General features: G+C 44.3%; 1 protein-coding gene across 1 annotated transcript in view; it reads left to right on the plus strand.

Moving 5' to 3' along the window:
• Nucleotides 1–11917: 11917 nt before the first annotated feature.
• Nucleotides 11918–13498, plus strand: part of LOC146798064 (uncharacterized) — a 34577-nt gene continuing 32996 nt past the window's right edge. The window contains exon 1 of the mRNA XM_085627693.1: nucleotides 11918–11970. Coding sequence (XP_085483819.1) covers nucleotides 11918–11970 — 53 coding nt within the window. The remainder of the gene's footprint in view (nucleotides 11971–13498) is intronic.

Consider the following 13498-nt stretch of genomic DNA (forward strand, 5'->3'; position numbering starts at 1 on the left):
CCCAGCCAATCACTGTGCTGCAGAGCAGTGCAGGGATTGGTCTGAGCAGGCTGAAAAGACGCCCTGCTCACACCAGGGAGTCTGTGGGGGTTTCTCCAGCCCTGCTGCAGAAAGCAGCTGGGCTGGAGAAACCTAAGTGCACGTGTGTGTTTTGGTCGGCCTGAGATGGCCAGCGAACACACATGAGCACTTAGAGAGTGCACAAGCACTCCTCCTTCACCTGCCCATGCCCCGCCCCTCAATGCACAAGTTGGCAAACGAAAAATAAAACAATGCTAGTGCATCGTTTTATTTTTCGTTTGCTGGCTTTGCATTTGGCAGTGGGGCGACGCTCCTCCACCATTGAAGAGGAGCCGCTACTGTACAGTTAGTCACAAGGCAAATGTATGTGACACATGTATGTGTTTACAAAGGCTTACAAGACACTGACGCCAAGGTATACCCATCCAGTTTCTGTAGGTTACTTGGTGAACATACTGTTTCAAAGTTCTGCAGGTCATTTTTTTCTTAAACAATTGTCACATTATAGAAAACTTTGAGGTCAACATAAGTGGCAAAGAAAATGGCATACTTTATGGGTATTCCAATAATTAACATCCAAGTAAAACTATGCTCACGTAATTAAAATCACATGCAGTTGTAGTTTACAGCACGTCTCTGATCCTCACGCACCTACCCACCTCACCCAACTTCTCCATATAGGAGAAACAGCAGCATAGACCCTTGCAACCATGCTTTGATAAAGCGCAGATGTGATTTGGAGCACTTTGTGGCCTCTTCAACGATATTGTATTGTATTGTAATTGCATTTATATAGCGCTTACTACCCCTGACGAGGAGTTGAAGCACTTTTTTGGCAAATAACACACTACTTCCGAACCCGTAAAGGATTAGTGGTAAATTAGTATAGTGAAATATGAAAGTGACTCGAGTGGCGGATATTTTAGTCAGTGTAGGAAAGTAGGATCTGCTTCTTATGGTTACTCCCACTTTTTGCTTGATGTTGCACTGTTTTTGACTAGTCTGACTGGGATCCTGCTAATCAGGACCCCAGTCTATCTGCTTTCTCCTTTAAATTGTTATGCATGTACTTTGGTACCCGCCAGATTGGATACTGGGGTACCCTTATAAGTCCCTAGTATATGGTACCCATGTACCCAGGGCATAGGTACCCCAGAGGCCTTCAATGGGCTGAAGCATGTATTATGCCACCCATGAGGGGTCATGCAAAATGGAACTAAAGGTCTGCTACTGCAACCGATGTAAGCTTGTGCTTGCACCACTTATTTTAGATATAGGTTCACTATATCCATAGGTCACTACACTTAAAAGTTATAAGTCACCCCTATAGCAGGCTTTATTTAATCCTGATGACAGGGTGCTGGGTTTTAGGTGAGAGGGTGCCACTGCATGAGCAGAGCCTCTCAGCAGCCTTCAGAGACCATTCCCCCAAGTTGTCTGTGACTTAGCCGGACATATAAGTAGAGGTGCATTATAACCTAGCTGTAAATGCTATCTCGAAAATGGCTGCATAGAAACATATCATGTTTGGTATCAAACACCTTGGAATCATACCTCCACACCGGTACCCGGGGTGGGAGGTATGATTCCACCCTTCTGAAGCGAGCTTCGTGGAGTCACTGGTCTATCCGGTGCCTGCCTTCTCGACCTGGACAGCACAAAATGTATGCAGCCGACCAGAGACACATTTCTGCCCGCCTGCCGCTGAGTCAAGCTCGAGCAGGGGAGGGCAGCACAATAGGCATCCTGTCACAGAGAGGTGTGACCACCTTCCTGACAGGATTTAGTGTATTGGGGCTGGGTGGGTGCACTCTGAGAGTGCCTGAAAGTCTGCACCTGGGGTACATTTGGCGTCCCTGTGTATAGTCCAGCTCAAACCAGTTCTGGGAGCCATTGGCTCCTGCTCTGGCATGAAAGTGGACAAAGGACATGGGAGTAACCTCCCCTCTGTCCTGCCCCTCCCCTAGCAGGGTCCCCTGAATCTGTCCAACCCTCTCCGGTGGGTACAAACGGGCTTAACTGACTGTAGCTCTTTAGATTTTATGTGGACAAGATTCTACAAGAAGAAACCACTGACCTTTGACCGTCTGGACACTCTGGACTTCGCTGGACTTCGATTGGGCCCGACTTCATCCCCCTCTCTGTCCAAAGCTTTGTCTGTGCCCTTGCTCCATACAGGCTCCGTGCAGGACCTGTGGTGCACTAAGGACAACTGAAGAATCTCTCTTGGGGTGAAGGAGTCACTCCCCTGTATTCGCAGGCACATCAATACAACTGATCAATCTGCTTCTCCTGAGCTTCTGCAGACTCCAAAGATTCCAGCAACACAGGTGGTGGGTTACGAAGGTCCCTGAGGTTGATCTGCCCTCTCAGCAAGTTTGAGGCCAGTATCCCTCGTGGGGACTTCATAACCTGAACCCCTGTGCACCGCGTCCATTTGCAGTTGCATATGCTTGTTGGCAATTCCCAAGCTTGTGCAGTAGACTCCGTGTAGACCTGACCCTGAGCAGTATTTGCACCAAAGAACTCTGGTCTCCTCACACCGAGTGCTCCGTGTTCTGGTACTTTGCAATCTTGCTTGAGGCCCCCTCGCGACTCCTGGTCATTCAGCCTGTGGGTCCTCCTGAGGGTCATCTTGATTTCTGTTGGGCTTCCCTCATTGCTCCAGATGTATCCTGACTCCCCATTGCTTGGTGAGTCCTCTGGACCTTGCTGGTCCACACAGTAACCTGCTTGACCTTCCTTCATGGGTTGCTTTTGCCAAGGCTTGTTGGTGATCCAGCTGGACACCGCCCCCTCAGCACTCGACATCCTTTGTGGGACAGCTCGCATCTGGCTCCTGGTCATTGTCGACATCTCCTGGATCCCGTCGCTGCAGAGTCAAGCATCCCTTCTTCGCACCTGAAGCACCCGACATAGGTGGGCATTCATCTACCGAGCCCCTGGTCACTCTGAAGTGACCCAGACTCTGTCCTCTCTACTTTCAGGTTCCTCCCTTCCAGAATCCAGGCTTGGATTCCACTGGACCCTTTTCACCTTCACGGCAGCAGTACTTCTTCGCAGCCCTCCATTGAGAACGACGGCGGTTTCGACACCACTCCAGACCTATGCACCCAGCTCCTCTGGGATAGGTAACTCGGGTACTACGGTATCCACGGGTGGGGTGGCTCTCCAACCTCTTAAGTTCCAAAGGGTTTCCTCGAAGTCCTCCTAGAAGGGTCCTTAAACTTTAAAATTGCAACCTCGACTTCCCCATAGAATTGTACGGCGCCCGCTGTCGTGTTAGCACACTGCACCCGTCCTTCGTGGGGTCCCTATCTACTCACCTTGGGTGATTCTTTGGGCTCCCAACCATTGTAAGTGCTCCAGACCTTGTCTTGAACAAAGTCGTGGTTGTCATAGCACTATTTTAGTATATGGGTTGGTCTCCCCCTGGAGCCCACTGTGTATTGTGCTACTTACAACTGTTCTATTGATCTCCTATTGTGTGCTTTGTGTTCTATCCTTGTGTACAGTATATTAGAGAGTGCTATATTAATAAATACATATTTTTATGTAAATACTGTGTGGTTCTCCTTTCATTTAATTAATTCAGGAGGTGATAATCTGGTAAAACAAGCTGCTTTACATTCCTAAAAGATTAAGCCTGAAGGCTGCTCTCCACAGCTACCACTAGGATAGCTTTCTAAAGGTTATCTTTGACCGCATCCACTCGGGATGACAAATGGAATAAGAACAATTGATGGACAGAATGCAGAACAATGTCACACATTCACCCCAGTACAGAGATCTGGGCCTAAATCCATCATTTTTGTGCTCACCATGCCATTCCAGTTTGAACCTAGTGATATGCAAATCGGTCTTGACCCTGTACCCAATGGGAACAGTCCACCTCAAACTGCCAAGCCAGGCCCTCCCTGGACTGGAACCAAGCATCCTAGGGTTGGTTGCAGGGTTTCACCCCTCATCAGCCAGGATAGCTTGACTCCAGTGGCATGGAGAGCACGGGACCCATGTCTGGGCATACCCGTCCCACTCGGGATGACAAATGGAATAAGAACAATTGATGGACAGAATGCAGAACAATGTCACACATTCACCCCAGTATAGAGATCTGGGCCTAAATCCATTGTTTTGTTGCTCACCATGCCATTCCAGTTTGAACCCAACCATATGCAAATCAGTCTTGACCCTGTGCCCAATGGGAACAGTCCACCCCAAACTGCCAAGCCAGGTCCTCCCTGGACTGGAACCAAGCATCCTAGGACCGGTTTCGAGGTTTCACCCCTCATCAGCCAAGATAGCTTGACTCTAGTGGCATGGAGAGCACGGGACCCACGTCTGGGCATACCCATCCCACTCGGGGTGACAAATGCAAAAAGAACAATTGATGGACAGAATGCAGAACAATGTCACACATTCACCCCAGTACAGAGATCTGGGCCTAAAATCATTGTTTTTTTGCTCACCATGCCATTCCAGTTTGAACCCAGCCATATGCAAATCAGTCTTGACCCTGTGCCCAATGGGAACAGTCCACCCCGAACTGCCAAGTCAGGTCCTCCCTGGACTGGAACCAAGCATCCTAGGACTGGTTTCGGGGTTTCACCTCACATCAGCCAGGATAGCTTGACTCCAGTGGCATGGAGAGCACGGGACCCACGTCTGGGCATACCCATCTCTCTCAGGGTGACAAATGCAAATAGAACAATTGATGGACAGAATGCAGAACAATGTCACACATTCACCCCAGTACAGAGATCTGGGCCTAAATGCATCTTTTTTTTGCTCACCACACCATTCCAGTTTGAACCCAGCCATATGCAAATCAATCTTGACCCTGTGCCCAATGGGAACAGTCCACCCCGAACTGCCAAGCCAGGTCCTTCCTGGACTGGAACAAGCATCCTGGACCGGTTTTGGTGTTTCACTCCTCATCAGCAAGGATAGCTTTACTCCAGTGGCATGGAGAGCACGGGAGCCACGTCTGGGCATACCCATCCCACTCGGGGTGACAAATGCAAAAAGAACATTTGATGGACAGAATGCAGAACAATGTCACACATTCACCCCAGTACAGAGATCTGGGCTAAATCCATCGTTTTGTTCAATTAGTGGAAATCATATACCAGGCCAACTTCTCACAGTCAGTTATTTGTATTGAGAAAGATAGTGGAGGGAGAGTAGAGGGAAAAGGGTTTGCATTTATATAGCGCTTCCTACCCTTGATGGGGTGTTAAAGCACTTTTTTCGGCGAGAGGCACGCTACTTCGGAACCCATAAAGGTTTAGTGGTGAAGTAGTATAGTGAAATATGAAAGTAATTTGAGTGGTGGATATGTTAGTCAGTTATTTGGATTGATTGAGAACGAAAGTGGAGGTATAGAAGAGGGGAAAATGTTTTTTATTTAAATAGGGCTTGCTACCCCTGATGGGATGTAGAAGCGTTTTTTTGGCAAGTAGAATGCTACTCCGGAAGCCATACACGATTAGTGGTGAATTAGTATAGTGAGATATGAAAGTAATTTGAGTGGTGGATAATAACTATTAAACACATTCTACAGTACAATGAAATGACAAATAGTAGACAAGCCATGCTCCCAATAGTACAACCCTCTGTCAGAAAACCATCCCTCAGTGAGTGAAAAGAAAATTTTAAAGAGACCATCCCTCATGAACACAAGTAAGCAGCATAGCCAATAACTGCTGTGTGGAACCCTCTGACAACACAATTGAAAGCAAGCACTGAGTTCTTGGAGGCACAAGGGAAAGGTCAAAGTAGTTTAGAAGGATCCCCAGGACTCAACCACACACACCGCAGTTGCTCATTGCAAATCTGAGTCATTAGACTGCACAATGATCTTCTGTTCAATCTACAGAAACTTTCACTAAACATTATGCAAAACAGAAGTGTTGCTGCTCCGATCTAGCCCTATTAATAAGTAGCCACCATGTCTTGGGTCAACAATATTCAAAATAACTCACAAGTAAACGTATGAAATACAGCAAATTTTCATCAGACCAATTTGACTCCCTTCCTTCAAGAAGGTCTCCACAACAGTAAAGGGTGTCCAGATTACGAAAGCTGTACAGGGCCATTCAAATGGTAGTAAACATAATACAATTACTTGTAAGCAAGGCCAATGGAACTAAGAGATTCTGCTGGTGCAGTGTTTTCTGCATAAATATGGATTTGTCACATTTGACACATAATCCATCATCTGCTGCATAATCTGCAGATGAAAAAAAAATAATCTAGCTCAGATGGACCACAATTTACTAAAAACATGGTGATGTGTTCATGCGCGGTGGAAGGCCCTTCTCAAAGAATGACTCGTCATGTTTCGGTCATTTATTGCTGCGTTTTCGGTGTTGAATTGGCATGACTAAGGTGCAATCTTTTACCACACAGTGTTACTATGTGTAAAAATGTCAAACTAATGTAGAAATACTATAACAAAATGTGATGCATTACGCCGCATCATTTGCCTCTTCTGCTCCATAATTTAGTCAATTGTGCCATATAATTTGATTCTCCCCTCCCACATAATTCTACTGGCCCTGCCTTTAAGATAACAATAAGATCAAGAATCATAATGAAGGGCATGATCGAGACGACCAAAAGTACCAAGATCCACTTCATAAAGGCTCATAATGTAGCATGGCAACTCCATGGAGATCCAGTGGCGGCTGCCTCTGTACAGGGATGGGAGGCATGATATAAAAATAAAAAAAAATAATTTACCTTCTTCTTCGCCGCTGCCACTGCACGTCTCTCCCATAGTCCTCGCAGAGCACCGGAAGCATCCACTCTACCAGCCAATCATGACGCTGCAGGAGCAGCGTCGTGATTGGTCTGAGTGGCCGAAACGGCCGCTTAGGCTGTAACTGGGAGACTGGGCATGTTCTCCCCTGGGCTGTGCAATGCAGCCCAGTGGAGAACATGCCCAGTGCGCATGACTGTTTGGACGGCCCCAGAGAGCCAAACAAGACGTCATGCACACTTGGGGAGGGGGTGTGAACCACTCCTTCTCCCTCTGACATGGGGCAGCCTAGCCCCGCTCCACCCGACCTGGCTGGAGTCGGAGTCCCACTAAGAAAAATAAAATGATAATAACTTCTTGTTATTATCATTTTCTTTTCCCTATGCACTGCTCAAAGAGCAGTAGGACGACGCTCCTCTGCCTTAGCGGAGGAGCCGCCTCTGTGGAGACCACCTGAGGTGTACATTTATGCATCTCTATTTATTCCGACTATGTCTGAGAAGATCAGCTTCTTCTAACCGTGCAATAAAATCCCACAGGCTGGACACTGCAAATCTCTCCTGCTTAGATGTATTGCTCTGCCTCCAACTACATGGCCAAGAGAGGCAGAGGATTTATTCCATAAATACCAAGATTCTGAAACAGCCTTCCCAGACATGACAATGAAAAGCCACTAACACCAAGGAGACTAAGGTATAGTTTCACATATGTATCATATAAGTAATATGCAAGGGCACATGGCCTGCTACCCGCAGAAAGACCTACTATGACCTAACAATGACAGGAAGTAGTCACAGTGCTATAGCGGACATGTTAGGTGGAGGGTCGTCAGACCCAAAGCCACATGTGGGTGGGCTGAGCGAAAAACCATCAAAGGGCTGAACTCAGTCTGTCCTTGCAAAAACCAAAAAACACCAAGAAGTTAAGGAAATGGAGAACATAATGTAATACAAACACATTAAGATCAGTACTACTCTGTGCACCATCAGAGAGAAACTGAATTCCCCCATAGACTAAAATCTCTGACACCTACCATCCACAGACTCAATTTCAACCCTCCTAGTCCAACTACATAATGTACCTTCCACCTACAGGAGTGTACCCATTTAACTAAAATGTATCCAGCCATTCCTTTATACATTTATTCTGAGTTTGAGCTAGCAAGTGTTAAGCGCCTGAGACAAAACATGTTTGCAGAGACCAAAAAAGACAGAAAGAAAGAGAAAGATGCAAATGACAAATAATTGCCCTTACAGGCTCATTAAATACAAATAGCATGGCAAAAATAAAAGGTGCTCACCTTTTATTGCAGAAGACAAATTATAAGGGCAAACATCCACCCAGCTATGTGCTTCGGTTGGTCTGTCTCTAAGTGTTTTTGAAGGCAAGGTAACTAAGCATTAGAAAGTAAAGAAACACAGACTTTTAGGATTCAATCAACATCACACAATGTGGGCGCAAGGGGAAGCTGGGATTAACTTTCAAATCTCATGTCCCAGCAAAATACAGGCGACTTGATCTCAGCATTGCATCTCCTCACTATCATTATGTTTATCCATGTATGCTTTTCACATACACCATCAGCATTCGCCACTTTCAGCTAGCACATGGCACTATTAGGTGTGAACGCCTCAACCCATGTCTGTGCCTATATTATACTAGTTCAACCGACCTCAAACATGTTCTGCAGAGTCCCACTTCAGTGAGTTAATTTGTATGTGCCCCCCCAAATGACATAAAAGAAAACATTTTCTCACAATTATTATGTAAACCATTAAATATTGTGAGGAATCTAACACATTGTAGTGTATGATTAGAAGCATCGCCTCAACAACAGTTGGCAAACAACATTCAGTACTTCTTTTTAAGGGATCAAAAATGCCATATGAAGAGTGATGCACTACCAGCAAGCCAGACATGAGAGGGAGTTAGAGGGGTGGGAGTATTGTGCAAGAAACTTACAAAAAATAATGAATGATGTACATGACTGTAAATCATGTACATTAAATTAAGTACACTGAGATTAAGCATATTGAAACCTTGAAGATGCTTTGTGTCGGCAGGGAACTTGAGGGTATCTTTCAAGAATTTTTATAGTATTATGATAATTATGATGTTTATGATCATGATCATGATTATAATTATGATTATGATTATTATTACTATTACTAGTATTATTATTATCATTATTATTGATGTTCATTGTTTTATTTTCTCCACAGCACCTTGTGGGATTTTAAATACCTCAGAAATATTCAACTTTCTATGTCAAAATCAAATTTTCCTCAGAACATGACAACTTCTAATACTTTTGAGTGATACTTCAACCTTTTAAGTGTCTGAAGAACCCCTTTAGTGAGCTTTGCACACTTTTACACATAGTTTTGTATGCATGGGGTACGGTGTTTCAGCATCGCAGTTCGAAGATCACTACATTAGGTTAGTGTTGCTCTCTGATTCTGAAAGTTGATACATTTTTCAAGATGTATTTATATATCCTTTCAAGGTGCCCAAGCGAGTTGGTGAAAACAACCACACTCCTCAATTGTCGTGTTTTGTTGAAAGGGTGTGTATTGAGGCCAATGCGGATAGTTGTTTGGTACCATGGGTCCCAGAGTTATACTCTTACTTGGTACATCAATGAGTAGTGGTGCAAACAACTAAGAAGTGATAGATAAAGAATGATCAAATCTACAAACATGGTTGTAGGGTGTGGGTTGGAAGTGTGACCTATGTGGGAAGGATTTGATGTTGTGTGGAACAATGGTTCCTACTATTGTGTCATTGGAATATAGTTAGCTATAAGTGTGTCAAGTATTGTGGAGAACTGATAGTTGCACATGTGATCATACCACCCTTTCTTCTGGAGAGGTTTGCTCCTTGTTCTTGAATGGGTACAAATCTAAAGTCTGTGCAGGGCAAACCCTCATTGTGATGGGGCATGGTTCTAGCTCTTTGTTGATGTGATCCTTGTCAATGGGGAGGGGCCAGGCAATTGCAATATTCTTGAATTCCAGTTGGTCTTGGATGTTTCATATCTTTATCAGAAGGGAGTCCAAAAATGTAAGACTGGAATGGAGAATGAGGTTCCATTGATAAATGCCTTCTTGTAGGGTGAGCCTTGTGCTCAATTTGTAAAACATATACATGCAGGAGTCCTACGTTTTTCTTAGAATACCCCTAGTGGCAGTAAATACTAAGACTGCCTAGTGTTTATCCCACGTTCTGCCAATTTCTTCCATCACCCTACATTTCTTATCTCTTTATTATGAAGGTTCTTTTTCATCTCTGCTTACTCCCTTTGTCACCTTTTTCTGTATTTTATTCTTCCTACTCCTTTCTATATTTCTGCCTTTCTCACTGTTGTCTAGGTAAAAATCTGATGATGGAAAAAAAGTCCTAGTCTCTAAAAATAACAAGCACCTGCAATGCAATAGGTCTGGCACTTACGCAAATTTGAGCTATTGCCATTGCAAATGACAATACCTTTTATTTATGTTTTGGTTTTTAAAACATAAATTAAAGGCATTGTCATTTACAATGCCAATAGCTGAAACTCTCTCAAATGCGAGACCTATTGCATTCCAAATGCTTAAAGGCATCGCTGAGTTGCCCCATTTTCTCTCCCATGGCCACTGAAGAGCTCCCTGTTTTCTACGAGTTAAATAAACAAGCCGGTGGTCACAACTGTGCGTGAGAGACCCTCACGCAGTAAGAGAAACTCAATAAAGAAAATAGTGCTTACAGACTAAAGAAGATGTACCATGTAACAACCAAAGTAAAAGGGCCAGCCCTCATGGGAGGTGTCAAATGAAGGCAAGGCGGTACTAAGGAGGGACTAACAGGCCTAATAAAGAATCAGAAACCAGCATTTACGAAGGGCAATGACACAAGCCAAAAACAAATATGGGTGGAGAGTGGGCGGGGCTTCAAGTACATGTTCCAATACAGAATGGCTCGCAGAGCAGCTCATGCGCTGCCGAGGTTCGACCTAAACATAAGTGCTGCAATCACTAACATAAATTTAGCACCTTGTGGGAGAGTCAGCTGTGGCACCTACATAGAGGGGAGGGCCTAATTCTAGGATTATATCTGCAGTTTTACTTAAATGAAGGCTGGGTTAGTGACATTGATAACTGTGTTGCTGCGTTTCCACACTCCCTGTCACAAACAAGGAAGTCCTGACTCCCATCTAAAGAAACACAGATTGGCAAAAACAATAGGCCAGGAGTTGGCCACCAGCATTTTGGCTTTGACAACGAGTATTTTATTTTGTCATGGTTTTTTCAAAACTTCATTATTGGGGAAGCTTCCGGGCCCTCAATAATCTAAATGTAAACATTGGTAAAGGCAAAAATGTTTTTGGGATTTCAAAAGACACACACTGGTATAGAAATCTCTGTCACTTAAGAGAATTACTTTGTGTGACTCTAAGGGCCTGATTACAATGTCGGGTGGATCGCCACCGGCAGGCCGTCGGTGGCCGTCTGCCTGACATCCAGAGTATTGGTCCGACTGCCAGATTACAATGCCCGCGGTCTGAGGGGAAAGACTGCTGCCTCTGACAGGCTCAAGGAGCCCGTTGGAGTGGTGGTCAGACCATAATCCCTACACTGGGGGTTGTGCCGGAGCAAGCACCGCTATAGGGATTACAATGTCCATTTCCCTCTGCCGGACTGCCATGTAAGCTAAACGGAAAGGGACTTTGTGGGCCACTAGCAGGGTACCCGTCCCCTGTGGGCCTCTGCTATGGGGCTCGCGGGGCACATGTAGTCCCCCCCCACACATCCTTGCACCATGTGCCAGGCACAACATGGTGCATGCCACATGGTGCACTGATATGCACAAAATGCATTTTTCTTGTGCGGCTTGTGCTGCGGCCCTATTTCAGGGCCGCAGCACAAGCCGCACTAGAAAAATACATTTTAGAACCACCTGCACAGCGGATGTATCCTAATAGGGAGCGCAGAACTGTTGACTCTTTGCCAGACAGTTCCTTCCCCGAAATGATGAGGGTCGGACACTTGTCTGACGACCATCGTAATTAGGCCCATAGTGTAGTTAGCCAATGGCTAAAGTGGCCTGACCCTTTGCCCCATGCTGTATGGGGTAGTGGGTAGAAGAAAAGTGAAAATGACACAACTACAGACCAATGAAAGAAGAGGACTAGCTAAAGGCTCCCATAAGTAAGTATATGACAAATGTAATTTTAAAAAAATCATAAGGTCTTGGGTAATGCTAGGCCTTAAAATATAGCCACTTTTTCAGCTTAAAGAGAGGAGGAAAGCAATCCAGAAATAGTTAATGACCTTTTTGAGCTTTTTTTCAATTTAGCAAAGGATGTAGAAATAAGTGTCCAGCTAAACCTCCAGCTCCCAACTCTCTCACTACTCCTTCTATGTACTAACACATTCTTTCCTAACAGTATCTATTGCATTTTTGATAATTTTCTCGTATCTAATTCTCTACTACGTTTTGTTCACTTGACATTCATATTCCTAACCAACAGATTACTTAGTTAAGAATCATTCCATACACAAGAATCCACTTATTCCACTTCTTACAACTGCTTCTCTGAAACCTGAGCTAATTACATTCTAATTGGTACACTACCCATTTCTTCACACAACTACCTATATTCAAGATCACTTTTATTTTAAATACATGTTTATTTTCACTATGATCATCCAACAATCACTTTTGTTCTATAGCCCACATGGAGATGGGGGCAATTTACCTACTAATCACAAAGGCCCCGTGGGGTGACCAGCAAACTGTCCCACTGGCATGGGGAGAGAGAAGGTTTTAGAGGGTCGGGATATATTCTCTCTAGTTTATCAACACACACTGATTGGCATCCCACACCCAAAAAATACTCCTAGCACAGTTGGATTTGTGACTATCACCCTACTGGAAACATTTTTGTTTTGTTAGACCCTCACTAACTCTAGTAAAGGCAAGCTTCATCACCGGGTCACATCCTGGTCCCTAAAAATCAGGTTGGGCTCGACCATGTTACAGGGAGAACTTTGAATATAAATACCAGTTAGGGTCTTTTTTAGAATAAACATAACTTGAACCACCAAAGTATCCCTTTATTAGCGGTTGTTCAGGTATGATTAAAAGCCAAATACAGGGGTAAAGATCGAAAATAATAACCCTGTTACCCTATATATATGTTACCAGGTTAAGATGGTCACATGAGATCCAGGGCTTTCCTTTAGACAAAAAAGTTCCCATGAATCTAATTTACTATCTATCACTTTGATTATGGGAGACAGACTAACAAGCAACACTAATTACATGCATTAACTGGCTTACTAGTCCTATAAGTTAGAGCGATATGCAGTCTTGATTCCTGTTGGTAAAAAAAACACATATAATCATATATAAATATGAATACATTCAGGTGAGCTCATTATCTCCAAGAGTATGATATATTTCATTTTAGTCATGCAGAACACACGTGGCACTCATAAGCTGTAGCACACCACTGATTCCTCTGTAAAAAAGTGCTCAAGTTTAGCATTACAATGGTGAAGAAAGTGATTTCATGCTGTGGAGGAGCACACAGGTGCAAGCCGAAATGGATGACAAAAGGCTCAAAAGTAGCCAAGTATACATTAAGACACAGACTTACTTATGACACACATGTAAACAAAAAGGAGACAATTGATCTTCCCCTATTTGGGAAACTCTGAAGGCAAAATGGGA

This window comes from Triturus cristatus, chromosome 9 (genome assembly GCF_964204655.1).
Source record: "Triturus cristatus chromosome 9, aTriCri1.1, whole genome shotgun sequence".
Classification (NCBI taxonomy): Eukaryota; Metazoa; Chordata; class Amphibia; order Caudata; family Salamandridae; genus Triturus; species Triturus cristatus.